This window comes from Prionailurus viverrinus, chromosome C2 (assembly GCF_022837055.1).
Source record: "Prionailurus viverrinus isolate Anna chromosome C2, UM_Priviv_1.0, whole genome shotgun sequence".
Classification (NCBI taxonomy): Eukaryota; Metazoa; Chordata; class Mammalia; order Carnivora; family Felidae; genus Prionailurus; species Prionailurus viverrinus.
This window is the reverse complement of record NC_062569.1, coordinates 26043285-26061912: the sequence shown is the minus strand read 5'-3', so window position 1 is coordinate 26061912 and position 18628 is coordinate 26043285. Positions and strand designations below refer to the sequence as shown.

At 47.4% G+C, this 18628-nt stretch overlaps 1 protein-coding gene across 1 annotated transcript in view; it reads right to left on the bottom strand.

The window, feature by feature from the left end:
* Window positions 1-18628, bottom strand: part of COLQ (collagen like tail subunit of asymmetric acetylcholinesterase) — a 78561-nt gene that overhangs the window by 4065 nt on the left and 55868 nt on the right. Inside the window, exons 7-15 of the mRNA XM_047876262.1 lie at window positions 18309-18371; window positions 17883-17909; window positions 17189-17233; window positions 16955-16990; window positions 13419-13499; window positions 8445-8550; window positions 2524-2663; window positions 1514-1633; window positions 1011-1131 (exon numbers count right to left, since the gene is read on the bottom strand). Of these exons, the coding sequence (XP_047732218.1) occupies window positions 1011-1131; window positions 1514-1633; window positions 2524-2663; window positions 8445-8550; window positions 13419-13499; window positions 16955-16990; window positions 17189-17233; window positions 17883-17909; window positions 18309-18371 (739 nt within the window). The remainder of the gene's footprint in view (window positions 1-1010; window positions 1132-1513; window positions 1634-2523; window positions 2664-8444; window positions 8551-13418; window positions 13500-16954; window positions 16991-17188; window positions 17234-17882; window positions 17910-18308; window positions 18372-18628) is intronic.

Here is an 18628-nt window from a genome sequence, read left to right as displayed (position 1 = left end):
AGGAGACTGCGCACTGGGCACAAGTGATGGCCACGGCGGCTCTCGTCTACAGAGAACTTCCACGACCCTCTTTTTATGGAGTTCCTTCCTGCTGTGTGATCTCCTATTTGACTCTGTCTGCACCAGGGGCAGAAGGGACTCCAGGCAAAGCGGGCATGCCGGGGATCACCATCCCGGGAACTGTCCCGGCAAGTACAGCTACAGAGAGAGAGATCCAGCCACTTCTCGGTCCCTGTGCCCATCGCTGCTCATTTACACATCTCCGGCCCTCAGCCAGGCCGGCTCCTCACAGCAAGGACTTAAAAATCATTCAGTGAAGGGGCGTTGAATCCTTACTACACCCAGACGACCTGGCACACATCAGCTCGCAGCATCTCTAAAGAGCTGAGCTGTCAGTACCGACACAGCCAATTTTCAGTGGAGGAAAGGGAGACTTGAGCTGTGAACTGCCCTCCATTCCGCACTCACTGAGAGCCTCCTCTAGGAACATTCAAACTCTACTCCGTCCGGCTCCAAATCCCCACCTCCTGTTTTTGTCACATGATTAAAAAAAGAAGAAGGAAAGCAAACCCTCCAGTGCGGTGCCGCCTGCCTGTCCCCGTAGCATCCCATCAGCCTGAAGTCTGCTTCCCCTAAGAAGGGCTTTGTCACCAGGGCCCCATCTGGTAAAAGTCCTGATGCAAATTCTTGGCTTCTCCCTTTCATCTTTCACTCTGTATCACCTTTATCTTTTGATAAAGAACGTGAACTGGAACGTGGGTTTTGCCAAGAAGTAGGATTCACGGAAAAGGAGGGACTGGTGGCTTCTCTAGGGGCAAGACCCTTGACACTAACCCACCATGATATGCGTGGGCAGTAAAAAGTCAGCATTTGGCTTGAATGGGAGGGCCGTCCCCACAGCAGCCCAAGGGTACTCCCTCTGGCTTGGAGATCACCCCAACCCACCAGAGCTGGCATCCAGGGGCTTGCCCTCCCTCATCCAGGCCCTCCCCGAGGCAGGCACCACTCACTGATGCAGCTGTCACCCACGTCATCATTTCCGTCATCACACTCCTCCCCGGGCTGCAGGACTCCATCCCCGCAGGAGCCACGGTGGTCCACAGTATAGTCCACAGGGTGGAAAGGGGTCACCTGGCCAAAGAAACACAGGACAGTTACTAGGGATGGCATGACAGGTTGTTGGCACTGGGATGGAGACCCCGGGTCTGGGCAGGGGGGTTCCTCCCGGATGGGAAAGGCACCCCTCTCCTATGGCCCAGAGCTCTGCACTTGGCGGGAAGGCTGGGCCAGATCAGGACAGCATCCTGGCCGTGTGGGGATGGGAGACCGTCTGGAACCCTGCCTCCGAGAGGAGGTCCTATGTGGTGGGCGGGGGCACGAAGAACTGCTCAGAAGCAGAGAAGAGGAGCGTGCCCAGCCCTTCCACGGAAACAGACTGCAGAAAGCTCTGCGCTAGGCCCAACCGGTGGCCCTTCTTTCCTCGGGTATGTCCTGAGTGTCCGCCTCAGGGTACCTGGATGGGGAGCCAGCCAAGGCTGTCCTTGAAGTACAGAGATCTCTGATCTTTGCGGAAGGCAATGGCGTTTTGGGTGTTCAGCCTCTCGAGCTCCTCCTGGTTGTTGACCACAAAAATCTGCCAGAGAACACACTGGTGAGGATTCCAGAAAACACTTCTATAGGGGTCAGGGGAAAAGCTGGAAGAGGACACAGAATCTCCATCCTTGGGCTGGTTAACAGTGGGAGGGGGAGTCTGCATATCACACGCCGGGGATCCTCCTGAAGTCGGGAGGGATGTCCTGATTCCCCCATCTTCTCAACCCAGTTCCTAAGGTCTGGGTTTGCAATAAGAATGTCCACAATTTAAAAATTTTCTAACATTTAAAATGTTCCCGAGACTTAAATAAAAACATGATGTCATCTAATCAAGTAATTCAACATCTGGAAAGGAGTCTTAACAAAACTGTTATACTCAAAGGTGTTCATTACGGTTTTATTTACATTAGTGAAAAGCCTGGGAGAACCGTACAAGTACCCAACAACAGGCCCCTGGTTAAATAAATCACAGCACAGCCGCATGATGGATGGATGATTATGCAGCCATTCAAGTGATGAATTAATGTCCAGGGTTACCTCTAAATAATCCAAGGGAGGGTGGGCAGTAGTGAGTGGGTATAAAGAGGAAACAGGATTAACCAGGAGTTGATACATGTTGAATTTGGGTGAAGGGTACATAGAGGTTTATTACACTATTTGTTCTGCTTTTGCATTTACTTAAAATTTTCTATAATTTTTTGTCCTTAAAAAAAAGACAAAGAAAAAAAAACCCCTCAAGTTGGACCCACAACCAAATGGACAACTTGGTTTCCTAGATTTTTATTTTTCCCTTATTTTCCAATTTCCTATAATGAGTGCGTACCAGGTATAATGAGGAAATCAGTTTATTAAAAGGCTTTTACAAGCTCTTGGAGGATCAGGTGAGAGGTCCCAATGGATAACCACCAGATTTTCTCCCAGGAGCCTTACCACAGGAACATGAGGGGAGCTGGACCCATACATGGATTCCCTGTAGGAGGGGTTATTCACATTCGTAGGGGTTCCACAAAGACAACTTCCTGGAGGCCCGGGAAATCCTCTGTCCCCTTTGGGTCCCATCACAAGTTGTCCTAGGAAGCAACAGAATGCTGTGTTACTAGAGCAAAGGAAGTGAAAACCAAACAGCCCCGGGGAGATGTGAGCAACCTTTACAACAGAAAGAAGGTCAAAGTCCACAGCATCTTAGGGTAGGCCCTGGGGAGAGGTCTAAAGAGACTCTTTTGATCCAAGATATGGAGGAGGTGATGTTCTCTGTGGGTCCCTTAACCATACCGGGTGTTGGGGTACCTTCCCCAATTCTCTCCGTTCCCTTTCTCTATACTTTGGAAACCAGACAGACATTCTACTTCCCAGATGACCTTGCATGCAAGGTCTGTGATGGGAGAAGGGTAAGCATCTGAGAAAATCTATCCTGATAAGGAAAAAACAGAGCTGGTGAGAGACCTAGCTTCCTCCTTCTTCCTGTCTAGAAGACAGACAACATGCCTGGTGCAGCAGCAGCCACACTGCAACCCTGAGGTAATAGGTATGAGAAGAGAAGCCAACATACAGGAAAGACCAGGGGCTCACGGGGCATGGGACCCTGATGGTGACACTTAGAAGCTGAACCAAAGTCAGCCATTGTTGACCTCTCTGGACCTCCTCGTAGGAGAAAAACAATCTCCTTTTTGTTTAGACTATTATTAACAGGGATCTAAGGAACACAATGCTGACAACTTCTATTATTTTTTTATTCGTTTTATTTTGTTCTTATTTGTGAGATCTTTACGAAGGAATTTCTAAAGGTGGGTTTCTTTCATTCCTTCTGGAAGAAAATGGAATGCCTGAAAATGCTCCACCTACTTATTCTCCCCTGGTACTGAGAAGAGTGTCGTGAACATATATGATTAGGAAATGTATTCCCTGCAATGTGGGTGATCTGCTTGGGCAGTAGTCTTCACCTAGACTTTCAAAGGTCCTAATGTCCAGGCCACACTCCAGACCAATTCCATTAAGAATGCAGAGAACAGAACCCAGGCATCCATACTTTTAAAAGCTCTCAAGATGATTCCAGTGTATACTAAGGTCGCGAACGCTGGTCTAAGGAAACGGTCTTTGCACAAGCCATTTCCCTACCAGATTATTCTTCCTTCACCCTCCATCCCTCCTTCCTCAGGTGCCTTCCAGCTAGCTCCTGATCTGGATTCAAATATCACTTCTGCAGGGAAGCCTTCTGAATCTTCGCACTCTGGCACGTTCACTTGGATAATGTCATAGTTCCCGATGCCTTTTCTTCACAGCACTTATCTCTGTTTGCGAGTTTGTGTCTTGTGAGATTATCCGATCAAGGTCAATCTCCCCCAGTGGAATATAAGCTCCACAAGGGCAAGGTTGATACCCGTTTTCATTCACAAGGGTGGGATACACAGTAGGGACATGATACATGCTTGATGATGGAATGAATGAATGTAGACTCACTGGAAAGAAAAGGTCTTCAGAAAAGGCTTAAAAACCCCGGTTGGCAGAAAAGAACGAGAGCAAGAGCCATCCAACAGGGAGAGAGGAAAGAGGAAACATAGAGACTGACAAAGGAAGGAAGGAAGTATGCCTCCTCCTGGAAAAGTAAGGGGAAGTCTGGAGGCCAATCACTGGTTTCAGGTTGTATAACTTCCCAAGGCAGCCAGCAACTAGGGATACAGCTGGCAGATTCCAGAAGGGCAGAAAGTAAAATGACTCCAGGGGAAAGGTCTGGTCAGGAACCCAAAGAAGCAGCTTTAGCTAGAGGAAGAAACCCCAATGGGAATACCCTCCCCACAACCTTGAGCCTTCCTGAGCTGGTGGACAGATATGTCCAAGATCAGAAGAATGCCAGTTCGAGGGCTGGGGCGGGCATTGCCAACATTTCATACCAGGTTGTGGTGGTTGCTCGAACAAGAAATAAGAATACAACACTGTAGGAGGAGCTCCAGTCCCGTGTTCTGATGTTTTCAGCACAGCCCAGAAAGACACAGACTCCACCAGGCCAGGAATACTCTGGGTAATTATCACCCCCGGGGAAACTGAAGTGGGAATGTTCTGTAACCAAGGATGCGCGAGTGGCATCGGAGAAGGTTCTGTGACCCCAACAACTCCTCCAGAACCATGGCCTCAGAGAGGGTCAGGCGTTGGTCCCACTGTCCGGCCAATAAGTGGTGAGGCTGAGATTTGAATTCATGTATGACTTCACACTATGCCATCAAAAGACAAAGTCCAAGAATATTGATGCTTGCAGGAAGCTGGAAATTCCCAGGTACCACAGTGATTCACTTATACCCGGCCTGGGTGCAGGAAGGACTCACTCAGATTTGTAATTTGGTTACTTCAAATCACATCCTAGAGGCATTTTGCCTTGATTCCCTCGGCCACCTCCTAGCACCTCTTTCTCTGTAACTTGGGTGATAAAAAGTTCCCCCTCCACCTCCCCCCAGCACTGTCCTGCCCCACAGCTCTGGGCACCAGAACCAGAGGTGGCCTCCAGAGAGGGTGACAGGATGTGGCAGGGAGCCCGCTTCCTGCCACCACTGCAGTTTCCCTGCCGCTTCCTCTCAGCTGTCAGAGGGCATCTGTTACCCCTGCCTGTTTCCTGCCAGGATCCACTGAAGGGCACAGCAACTCGAACTGCCCCACCTCGGCCTCTCAGAGCTGGTCCAGCGGGCCTGCCTGATCCATCGTCCCGTGGAGCCAGAAGACCTGGCTCTCCATCTGTGCCCAGGCTGCCTCCCATCGCTGCTGGCTGTGCAGCGGGAGCAGGCCTGACATGGGAATCTGCGAGGAGGCAGAGGGACCACAGAATAGTCTCCACATCACCCCCAGCTCTTACTCTGCCTCAGCAGAGGCTGCATGGCTAAGTGGGAAGGGTCTGTAGACCAGGAGCCACAGACTGATTCTGGGCCGGGCAAGGCCACCACCGGTCAGCTCTGTGACCTCCAGGAAGTCCCTTTTCTCTGAGGTTCAAAGTTCTTTTCTATAAAGGGAGGGCTGGATAAGACCAGGGTTGTTTGCCTTGTGGTTCACAGAGCCCAAAGACATTCTAAGATGGATCTGGGGCAGGGGTTCTGGAACTCTGGGAAGCAGTGTGCAGAATCTTGGGCGCAGATACGACATGTATTTGTCCTGAGTGGGTGTGGGACTTTTATCAGACTCCAGAGATAGTCTCAGGAATCACTTCTGGGGCCTGTTCCCATTCTTGACAATTATCCAACCGGCCCCAGGTCCAGGTTAAGTTATCTTTTAAATTCCTCCCTCCTCTTCTTTCCCTACCCTGCACCCTGTCCCCCTCAAAAAAAAAGTTTCCAAAGAGCAGGATGATTGCCCCATTTTCTTTAGCCCCTTCACTCTGGGAGGCTCCCCAGAAAGGAAGTGACTCATAAGAAGGCACAGGAAGGGGACCTGAGTCAGAAATGGACTGCATCCTGCTTGCCTGCTATGCAATCACCCGGGGGGGACAGCCTGAGAACCAAAATGGCCCATGTCTGCGAGTGCTTGTGGTGCACAGCCCTGCCCCGCCCACCTGCCAGGTGCCATGGGATGGTAAAGCTGACCGGCCATCGACACTGCCTCGAGGACTTGCTATCTAGAAGGAAGATGAAACACATCTGCAGAAAAGTTATCGGTGAAGGGCCATAGCAGAGAGGCAATATGTACTTGGGCCCAGGGAAAGGAGACCCATCCTGTTAGGGACCAAGGAAGGCCTTACTGAAGAGAGGGCTTTGACAGAAGAAGACGGTTTCATCGGGTGGACCAGAGGGCTGGCCTAATGACCTCTCTTTGCATCCACACCGCTCCCCAAGATCCTGGCTACTCTCCTCAGTTTTGTGAACTGCTTAAATACCTCAAGGGCCAAGAGAGTCCTCCCCAAAGAAAACTCAGGCCTCGCGCCATGCTCTCGGTCCCTGGGGCCGGCAGCTCATGATCCTGGGCCTTGAGGGGAACATTACTCATGCCGGAAGCGAGGAAGAGGACTTCAACTGACCCTTGAACAACACGGGTTTAAACCGCATGGGTCCTCTTAGATGCAGATTTTTTACAGCACAGTACTATAAATGCATTTTCTCTTGTTTGTGATTTTCTTAATAACATTTCTTTTCTCTAGCTTCCTTTCTTGTAAGCTTACTGTATATGACACATATAACACACAAAGTATATGTTAGTCCACTGCTATCAGGAAGGCTTCCAGTCAACAGCAGGCTATTAGTAGTTAAGTTTGGGGGGATTCAGGAGCTTATATGTGGATTTTCAACTGTGCTGGGGTTGGCGCCCCTAACCTCCACATTTTTCGAGGGTCAAGTGTAGTTGGAAGACCCCCATAGGGATTGTCAAGTCAATTCCCAGAAACAGACTGTGGGGCATGGACACATGGCCCAGGATGCATCTCCAATCTAGTTCCCTTAACAGCACAGAAATAGGTGCGGCAAGATAACTTATTGTCGTACTAACTGACATTTGTTTTCTCACTTTTTCCTCTCCCAATTTCAAGGAGGTAGCAAGATTTTGTGCTTTCTTGCCCTTGCCAAAAACAGGTACTGTGTGAAGACTTTTGCCTTTCTGCCCTCTGTTCTCAGGAGAAAAAAGCTCCTGAGACGGGTGGCGGTGCATGAGGAATATGAGAAGCAAGGCGCTGGAGGTCAGAAGAGGGAAGATGACTCCAGACATGGAGACAGAGGGACCCCCTGTGTTTTGGAGATAAGGTAGGGAAGGTCTCAGAAGGAATAGCTATGGGACTTCTTGGGAAACTGAACCACAGGGACCAGGCTTGGCAATGTTCCGATACCCGAGCATGACATGAAGATGGCAGTCACCGGGCACCCTTGGACCACGTGGCCTGGGATAGCGGGCATCTCAGAGGTGAACAGGGCAGATCAAAGGCTGGAGGGAACTCCCCTGATGTTTTTCTGCCATAATCCCCAGGATCTTTGCCCAAATCTTTTTAGGTAGTTAGAGGAGTGGAGAGAACCTCTTAATACCTGAGATGGAATTTTCCTGGCATCCCGGAAGGTTAGAATCTCAGAACCAGCTTTAATTTGGTTGAAAGGAGCTAACAAATTATGACATTTCTAGACCATCGCATTACATGGTTGTGAATATATTCCCATAGACCCAGGGAGGAAAAGTACAATGTAGAATTTTAAAATGCCTTCATTTTAAGTTAAGAATAAAATTGTAATACCAATTGTTTTGTTTCCGTGTGTATAACTGAGAGCCAAGAACCCTACATAGTAAAGAGTCTTCTCAGACCTAGAGATGCTGTGTTTATGCAGGAAATGTGCTCTGAAAGGCCATATTTGGAGCTGACGAGGGAACAAACTAACGGGTTTAGCGCATCAAATTAAACAAGGTAAACAAGCCGTGTATCTATGCCCTCTTCGATGGCAGACTTTGATTTCTTTTCAGGGTTTCTTTGTATATTCAGCGTAAACCAACAAGGACGCTTTCACGACACCACATAAGATAGAAAAATCGGTCACATCATCTTTACTTCTAGGATTAAGTAAATTGCTTGGAGCCATGAACGGCTTTTCTAGAAAAAGGTGTTAGTTGATGAAAAATGCACCTGTTATTTTTCACTTGAAGTATAAATGACATCACCAATGTAATTATGTTTTTTTTTTTTTTCCTCTATTTGTTCTCCAAAATGCTACAACAGAGTCAGGATATTGTTTATCTCTCTTGTGTAGAAGTTGAATGAGCCAAGCTATGGAGAAATTATAAATATATTAAAAGCATCTCTGGTAGTTTCTAACTCAAAACACAAGGCAGACCTCTGCTGTGCCCTCTGTGGGGAGGTTGGCCAGGAGGGCAACACTGTGGATCAAGTGAAGCAGTGTGGCTCTTACCTGCGGATGGGGGGCCCGGGGGGCCTGGGGGACCTGGACGGCCAGGTTGACCAGAAGGCCCAGGCTTGCCTGGTGGGCCCATTACTCCACTATCTCCCTTCTGCCCCTGACAGAGAGAAAGGCAGAGCCTGTTATGACAACATGACATGGCAAACTTCTTTCCCCATTTATGTCTAAATCAGGGACCGCCTTGCACTTTGGAGCAGGAGCCCAGAGCAGGATTCAGCCCCAGAAGCCCTGACCCCCAAACTCCTAAAAAGCTCAGGGCAGGGGCACCTGGCTGGCTCAGCTGGTAGAGCGTGTGACTTTTGATCTCAGAGTCGTGAGTTCAAGCCCCACAGTGGGCATGGAGTCTACTTAAAAAAAAAAAAAAAGCTCAGGGAAAGTGACATTTGAGATTGTGATGGTTACAAGTTTGTAGATATTACTTCTTGCTCTATTCTGGAAACATGGCACTGACTGCTGAAAGGAACCAATCCAACCCACTCCTCTCACGGGGCAGAGAAGGAAACAGAGGCTCAGGAAAGAGCAGAGATGTACATTAAGTCACCTAGCATTGAGGCAGCAGACTTGGGCCTAACCTCAGGGCTCTGCTTGCTCACCAAGACCATTTTTCTTTTACCACAAGACCTGTTTCCGTCGAATGAATTTCTGTTGCTCTCAGGATAAAGACCCAGATCCTTATTTCACCTACAAAGGCCTGTATGGCTGGCCTTTCTAGTCACGTTCCAGCCTTTTGGTGTTTTTGGTCTTCAAGGGCATCATGCCTTTTTTTTCCCCCCTCCTCTCTGCCCCAACTCGCTCTCCACTCCTCTGCCTGGTTAACCGCAGCCTTTAGCTCTCACGTAAAATGTCACTGCAGCACAGCCTTCCCTGGCCTTGCCAGACTAAGTCAGTTCTCCCGGTCACAGGCTCTCAGAACTGGGCCTCTTTCCTTCCAGGCTTTTATCCAGGTCAGAAATGCACCAATATTTGTGTGGTCCTTTCATCAATGTCTCTCCATGAGACATAAGCTCCCTCTGGGCCCGAATTTGTCTTGCTCACCTCTCTTCCCCAGATTAAATGAGGGAGGAGGAAGATACTGAAAACACAAAGGGGAAGCAGTTCTGGTGAGCTGGAAGTCAAGAGACCTGGATTTTCACGTTGGCCATGAGACCCTGGGTAACTCACGTCATTGCTTTGTGCCTGTTTTCTCATCTGTAAAATGGGGCCAGTAAGCACACACCTTTGCAGCTTTGTTGTGAGGCTAACAAAGATCTCAGAGGTGAAAAACCGCTTTGCACAGAACCAAGGGCTAAGGAAGCCAAGCTGACGATCACAGCAGCTAGTTTGCTTTCATCTTTTTCACATGGTTAGAAAAGGCCTAATTCCTTAAAGAGAGCCACACCTGTAGCTGTAGCCATTCCACATAGGATGTTCTCTTTGCTGCCTCTTCTGAGAGGGTCAAGAGCGAAGATTCCCTCCTTAGGGCTGCTCTTAGGAATGACCCTAGAAACCAAGATCTGTAGATTCTTCCCCTCCACAATTTGCTTACTGTGTGTTCGTACGCTGGTGCTTAACTGGACAGTGATTGATGCACGACATCTTTGACCTGGATCCCCTTTGTACACTTGTGCCTTGGCAAGCTTGCCCATGTAATGAAACATAATCTTCCCCAAGTCTGGGAAGCAGGCAGGCAGGGCACTCCTTTTCAATCACAACAGTGACATGTGGCCTGCTGCCTTGTCAACATGGCTCTGGGGAACCTCTTGACAATGTCCAAGGACTTCTTAAATTCTTTTGTTGTATTTATTCATTCATTCATTCATTCATTCATTCATAGGAGTTCTTAAAGTCCTAATATGGGACCTATAAGGGCAGAGTTTATTTCCAATTCCATCCTGATGGAAGGAGTTCTTAATCCTTGGCCCAAGCTGAAGCTTGGTAACTAAGATGGGTCCCAGAATAGCAAAGGAGGTCACACCATCTTAATATAGCCACAGTTAAGGCTTGTTTTTCTAAAAGCCACATCATCTATGAGCACAGGAAATGCCACAGCTTGAAGGGGCTGGAAGGTACTCCTTGATTCTGACACCAGCAGTAATGGATTATTCTGCATATCTGTCATTTGTTCAGAACAAGCCATATCTCTATGAGCAGGACTCACTGAGCAGCGCTTTCCAGGAAAGGCATTGTTTATTCCTTTACTGCCATAAAATTTGGTGATCCCTCTCAAAGAAGCTGCTCTGTCTCCTTAACTGAAGATTTGTATCATAGAGTCAAGAGCCGTTTCCCTGAGCCTGGTTTAAAGCAAGTGCTGAATCATGAAGAGAGAAGGTGTGTGGGGAGAAGCAGGTCTCAACTGTCTAAGTTCCAGTGCTGGCTTGGAAGTTCACTTGGCTGGGGATCACTCTACTTCCCTGGCCCTTAGGTTCCTTGTGACTAGACAGAGATGAGGTGTTCTCTAAAATCCTTCTGGCTGTGAAATTCTAATCTCCTGAAGTCCCTTCTGGACCTCTGGTTCCAGGAGTTGGATTGACTTACATTAACCTCCAGAAACTCTTAGCACCACTGGCCTGACAATACTTGGTGTATGAGACTCTATGCTAGGAAACTAATTCATGATTTAAAAAAAAAAAAAAAAAAACAACAACAGGGGCGCCTGGGTGGCTCAGTTGGTTAAGCGTCCGACTTCTGGCTCAGGTCATGATCTCGCGGTTCGTGAGTTTGAGCCCCGTGTCGGGCTCTGTGCTGACAGGTCGGAGCCTGCTTCAGATTCTGTGCCCCTCCATCTCCCCGCCCCTCCCCTGCTCATGCTCTGTGTCTCTCTGTCTCTCAATAATAAATAAACGTTAGGGAGCCTGGGTGGCTCAGTCGGTTAAGCGTCCTACTTCGGCTCAGCTCATGATCTCGTGGTCCATGAGCCTGAGCCCTGCGTCGGCCTCTGTGCTGACGGCTCAGAGCCTGGAGCCTGTTTCAGATTCTGTGTCTCCCTCTCTCTCTGACCCTCCCCTGTTCATGCTCTGTCTCTGTCTCAAAAGTAAATAAGCGTTAAAATAATAAAAATAAATAAATGTTAAAAAAAAAAAAACAAACCACAATGGCAGGCTCCCAAAGCTAACAACCCAAGTATCTGCTGACTAGACAGGCAGTGAGGGTTCAGAGCACACTCAGCTTGTTTATAACATCTTGTAGGAAGGATGAGCTCATTTCTCTGAGCTCCCACACATGGCGCTGGTGTAGTTTGAAGAATGTCCCAACCGAATCATTCTCAACAGTGTCAAGAAATAGCCGTCTTGGCTCCAGCCTTCACCAGGAAAAGACAAATACCACCCCAGAAGGGCAGTAGAAGCATAGAAGCCTTCTAGAACTTCAAGCATAAAGCCTTCTGCATGGGATGAGCAGTAGGGAAGAAAAAGATTTTCCCTTTTTTTTTCTCCCTTTTCTGAGCCTAGGTTTTAGGACATTGGTATCTGTGGCATCATTGTGAAGTCATGGACATGCCAGCCATCGTAAAACCTTGAAAACTGAACTGGACTATTACGACTTCAAAAGTTATAATGGAATTTGTATTATCTGGGGTTGGAGCCTGTGTCATTCCTAAGTTCACTTGGAAAAGACCAGAATTGGCTTCACACTGTGACCATTGTTCTGAACGTTGGCTACATATTAGAATCATATAGAGAGCTTTAAAACAAAAAACAAAAAACCCCACAACAACCCATTCTAAAGCCCCATGCCAGGTCAATTACATCAGATGCTCTAAAAAATAAGGCCTGGGTGCTGGGGACAATAGGAGGCAAACTTGGAACTACAACCACTGCACCTGGGGCGGAGAAATCTGTATCGAATCAGCCCCCTAAGTGATTCTGATATAAGCTAAAGTTTGAGAACCATGGACCCAGCCTAAGAAAAGAATAAAAACATAAGAATGGAAAAAGGTTTGTGCCCAAAGATATTCACCTCTCAGCATCTGAATATAATTTTAGTTAGGCCTCTCTTGTCCAAGCAGTCTACTGCTTTACTCATTTACAAAATGCAATGCAGACATTTAAAAGAGCTTAATAAATATGTGCAGGAATGCGCAAAAATGTGTGACTTTAAGTTAAAGTTGTAGGATACAACAACTAGATATTGGATATGAAAGAAACAAACAACAAGAAAGTTCACAAAGAAATGATACTGGAAGGAAACACACCAAAATGGTAACAGGGTTATGTCTGGGTGTTAGGTCTTCAGATGATTTCCCTTCTACTTTTCTGAATTTTCCAAGTTTTCTTTGATGATCACATATTACATTTATAATGGAAAAAGAGGTGAAAAGCCTACAAACAGACAACCAAAAAAGTAAAGGAATGATGCCTGTCCATTAGAGAAAAGACAAGAAGCTTCTCCGAGGCACTCAATACAGCTCTAAAGGCAGCTCAGGCAAATGTGCCTTCATCTTTCCTCTCCCTCTCACATCACAAGTGCCTGCTGACCAGGGAGCGTTCAGAATGAACAATTTCCCCAAGCCCTTAATAGTGCCCATAAAGAGAGTCACTTACAGCTCAGGGGCCCGAGTAGGGAAAAACCACTCTATTGTTGAGACTCAGAAGACCTTTCAACAGCAAGCAAATATTTGGATATTCCCCCAAACTCCATTTGTGTCTGGAGCACTGAGGCAAAAAGCAAGTTTTCTGGGTAAACAACAAGATCTGGCTTCCATTCCCAGTTGCTCTAGTTAAGGTAGACCGGTTCGTATGAAGCAAAGATCCACTCCTGCTTCTGGCCTTGGACACAGTTTGAACGGAGCATTCTAGCCCATCTGCTTCAAACCTCGGTTAGCCTAGAGAAGCAGAAGCTTCTGGAAGTGGTGCTCTTTCTGCCCACCAGCCTAGAGGACGTTGGGGACTGTGCCTATGCTGATTGGCTCCACCTGTCTGCCTCTCTACCCCATCTGCCTACATCAGGAGGGAATGACCTCAGGAGCGTGGTAAGCACTGGGATCCTTACCTGCTTGCCTCGTTTTCCTGGTCTTCCTCTGGGTCCCCTGTGTCCTGCTATCCCAGGCTCACCCTTTGGACCCATTTCACCCTGGAAAGAAGAAAGAGAAGGAAGAGAGGAATCTGTGCATGTGGAGCAGGCATTCCTCTTCAGGTCCGTCTGTAGACAGACCAATCATTGGTCATGAGGGCAGTGCACTTGATCGTTCCGGACCTTTTCCAATCAGACAGTCTGAGAGACTGGGAAAGTGATGAGGTCATGTGAAAGGTGGATAGATTTTTCAAGGAAGAGAAAGGAAAGATTACCCTGGGTGGGTTATTTATTCTCCAAGACAGACAGCTCCTGGGCGCCACATATTTTGGTGTCCCAAATCACCATCCCAAACAGACAAAGTAGGAGATTCTTGCATTTCCGTGATATGTATGCCTGTGACGCTGCAAGCTGCCAGGGGAAAATGCTTTCTCTTTTAGTTGCAATTTTATGTTGTACTGTGTTTTGTTTTTATCACAAATTCAAATCTGTGAGTTTTTGAATGATTGGACACAGTTTTGACAACTATCATCTTTGGGAAGTTTCTGCTCACGTAAGGACCTTTATGTAGGGTTATACACTTCCCTACTCTTCTGTAAAAACTGGTTTCAGTTCTAGCTCACTTTCATTTGATTTAGATGAAAACCATGGGGAAAAATGTTCCAGACATATATTCAAATGCTCAATAACTACAAAAGGCATGGAAGCAATACTTCTTCTTCTTCTTCTTTTTTTTTTTTTAACATTTATTCATTTATGAGAGACAGAGAGCACAAGCAGGGTAGGGACAGAGAGAGAGAGGAAGACACAGAGGCAGAAGCAGGCTCCAGGCTCCGAGCTGACAGCACAGAGCCCGACGCGGGGCTCGAACTCACAAGCTGTGAGATCATGACCTGAGCCGAAGTTGGAATCTTTTTTTTTTTTTTTTTTAATTTTTTTTTTTTTCAACGTTTATTTATTTTTGGGACAGAGAGAGACAGAGCATGAACGGGGGAGGAGCAGAGAGAGAGGGAGACACAGAATCGGAAACAGGCTCCAGGCTCTGAGCCATCAGCCCAGAGCCTGACGCGGGGCTCGAACCCACGGACCGCGAGATCGTGACCTGGCTGAAGTCGGACGCTTAACCGACTGTGCCACCCAGGCGCCCCCGAAGTTGGAATCTTAACCGACTGAGCCACCCAGGTGCCCCTGGAAGCAATACTTCTAACTGAAAAGCCCTACTTTGAACAATCAGAACCAAATGCACCAATTGAAGAATTCCATAGTTTAAGTCCAACCTTTTGTAAAACCCATTTCTCCACTATAGTTTCTCTCTTTCCTCGTGTACTGCTAGGATTCCAGGACCACTTCCTGTTTATTTGGGTGACGGAGCCTACAGAACACCATTCCTACCTCCAGTTATCCTTCCACAGCCCAGAACGCACCACCAACAAGCTAACTTTAGCAACAGCAACCGGGGGAGTTTCGGTTAGTCAGCATCCAGTGTCCATAAAGAGCTGCTCCAGGCACTCAGAACAATAAACACCCAGTGGGCTCTTCACATGGAAGACAGGGGAGGTATAACATAATAGAAAATTTCAGGAAATACTAATAAAGAGTAAGGATCAAGAATACAGCTCTGAAATGATCGGTCACTCGGCCAACGTAACAAATTGGCCCCTACCCAAGCCATCAACTCTTGCCACATCAAGAACTGTCCTTAAACCTCTGATTTCCTGGCAACCTGTCGTGTCCTCCAGCACCTGGACAGAAAGAGAGTGTGGGAGAACGGCGTGGATTCTACATGGCTATGCAGATGTATGCACCATTTCCCTTGGTTATTTAGAGGAGGTCAGGGGGTGTTTTGTTTGGCTTGGAGAAAACAGCAGCATGAACAGTGTAAGTTTTTTGTTTTTTTTTAAAGATTGGCAGAAGGAAGTGTGGCCCCTCTCTTCATCAACTGAAAGCAGACAGTAAGTTCTTGATCTAATTTCTAAGACCTAATTACCATTATCATATCATCTCTGTCTTAAAACAGCCTGCCATGAAAGGGAAAGAGAACTCTACATGGCAAGCCTAGTAAATGGTGCAGAGGCCAGCTGTCATACTTAATTCCACAGTAACTTATTATTCTTTGATGTTCACTGTTGCACTGAATGAAAACCTAGCCTAATATTTTTAAATCAGATTAGTTTTTTCTCTTTTAATGTTTCCTTTAATTTGTTTATGTAATTATTTTTAATCCAACACTCCACCTAGGGAATAGCAGGAACAGTTTTTTGACAGCTTAAGGCAGTGGTAAATAATAATAAATTAATGGCAGATGACTGACATTATTTAAATATGCTCGGGGCACCTGGGTGGCTCAGTCGGTTAAGCATCCGACTTCAGCTCGGGTCATGATCTCACAGTTCATGGGTTCAAGCCCCATGTCGGGCTCTGTGCTGACAGCTCAGAGCCTGGAGCCTGCTTCAGATTCTGTGTCTCCCTCTCTCTCTGCTCCTTCCCTGCTCTCACTCTGTCACTGTGTCTCTCAAAAATAAATGAACATTATAAATAAACAAACAAATAAATAAGCAAGCAAGCTCTACTGACAGCAGGTCAGATAAAAATTGTTAATTCAAGTTGGAAAAAGAAAACTTTAAGATAAATTTGAAAGACAATTAGAATTCTAAGAAAGCATGCATTTGCATGTTTGAAGAATACTATTCTCTGAGGCTCAGGTGAAAATGACCATCTCCCAGGCCAACGCCTTAAGCATGAGGAACCCCTGTTACAAGTTACTATGTTAGATACAGTTGTTCTTAGGGGACATTTATGCATGCTCTCTTTATCCCAACACCTCCTCTCACCACCCCCCTTTCTTTCTAGACCCTGGCCCTAAGTAAAAGGTTCCAGAAATCTATTAGTCACTTGCCACTTCCACAATTTTTGTCATATCGGCACACCGCTCTACTGTTAGTTGCTGGATATTTTTTAAAGTCAACTGAATGAACTCCCATTTTTATTAAGACTTGTTCCCAGCAAGATATCCATGAAATCCCACTAAATAGCTAACTATTTACATGAAAAAATGCAAATAAAAAAGGGTTGTTGTCACCCAGTTAAAATAGCTCTGTGTGCCTCTGACAGGACACGTACTGCCCTCCAAGAGGGTCTAGGTTGAGGGTCTTCAACAAAGGCATTAGGCCAAAGATGCCTGTGCTTCGCGCTGGGGCCCTCGACCACTGCAGCTCAGATCTGATCCAACTGTCTGACGCTTGCTGCTTCTGAACATTACCATGGCCCTCTAAGAGGCAGGAAATGCAAAGAAAGGCCTCTCTACCCAGACGGGGCATCCTTTCCCTCCCACTGAACTGGAGGGAGGTCTCAGACCATGCGGTCACCCTCTCACCAACATGCACAGCAACCTGCTCCCCTTCTAAACCAAAACCTTCCACGACGAAACCCACTTTCCCTGCCCAGAGCTCTTTTTGTGGTGCTAAGAAGGTCCAATTTATTACTGAGGCCTATTTTTACTACTTCTAAGTACTTACTTTCTGCCCCAACATTCCAGGAAATCCCGGGAAACCCTGTGAAGAGAGCAACACACATAGTGACTGCCTGAGATAGTGCTTGAAAGGGCTGTGGAAGAGTGTGGTCAGCTGTTCTCAAGATAGAGCCATCAGTCAGTCAGTCAGTCAGTCAGTCAGTAGGATAGCCCACAAGATGGCGGTGGGCAAGGGCTGCCATTTCCTCTGTAGTTTATCATTCCATGCAAAGGCCATTACCTTTTCTCCTTTGGGACCCAAGTCACCCCTTTCACCTCTGGATCCCTAGGAGGAAACCACAGGAGGGAATCAAAGAGTTAATACCCTGGGGTAAAACTGGAGAGTTTCAAAATGAAAGCTCCCTAAGCCAACACACTCATTTACAGGCAAAGAAGTAGGCTTCAGGTGACTTGCCCAGGGAAGGAATGTTTTGTGGTCTACCTTCTATTTGGACCACAAAGACCCTTGCGTTAATAAAAGACAACTCGCAGAAAATTCTGGGTCCCAGATCCTCTCTCCTCCTGTGGGAAATTTGTCCCCAGGTTCTGGCTGGATTTTTTTTACTTGGTTTGGTTTCTGACAGATGAGAAAGTTGTGTGGTAGAAGCTTGGTCTACAGACAACACCAACCATCTCCCTCCAGTGCCCCGCAGGCAGGCTGTGTTTCCCCTCCACCAGTACAGACTTCAGCTACTAATCTGCTCCACGTGAGGGGCCTCTACCTCCACTGGGAGCTCCTCCCTAACCTACTCGCCCTGCCTTGGGAGGCCCTTCCCTGCTCTCTCAGTCCAATGACAAAGGACAGGGGGATATCTAGGAATGGTCACTATAGGTGCTAACTTAAGAGAAACCTGGGCCTGTCTTCTGCTCATCACTGACCCCAGAGTCAATAGCCCAGACCAGGCTCTGGGAAGCCATGGGAGACAAGCACTAACCTTTTCCCCTCTGGATCCAGGGTAGCCCTAAAAGAAAGCAAAAGGTGCATTTACGATTCGCCCTATGTAGCAGTAAACACAAAGATGTCCCTTAGGGTTATGTTTATACCAGGCCTAAAAAGAACATTGCTTTTCTTACCCCCAAAGGCCTGAACAAAGTTTTCCATCTGCCTTGTTGTTCAGAAGCTTGGCCCTCCCTGCCCAGGAGAATAACAGCAAGGACATCCCTATGCCCCTGCATCCCAGGCATGATGTCCCCCAAAGGGCTGGTAAAGACAAGCACTCTGGCACTGGGCTTTCTGGTATCTGTGACATTCCCCAAGCCCAGGACAGCAGCCCCACCCAGCCCCCATCTTTGTGGACAGCAGCTGCTCCAGAGCCTTAGTGAGAAGAGCCGGGAATGTCCATCTGGACCAACACACTGACCTTGAAGCCCATTGGTCCTCTTGACCCTGGCAAGCCCATCACACCCAGGTCACCTTTTTCACCCTGGGGGAATCAGAAGAAGATGGGGAAAAGGACCAACGGTGACATTTACTAGAGAAACAGAACCAGGAAAATCATGGGCAAGATCATGATGGAACTAGGGGCATTGGGGCTGGCTTGTGAATCTGAGGACCCCACATGCTCCCTTGCTCACTCCCAGGGGTTCAAGGCTCCATAGTTCACATTTCGTTCTGGTATTTGAGATTAAACATAAAATGAAATTGCCCAAGGCAGAGCAGATCTCCAAACTAAATGCTAAT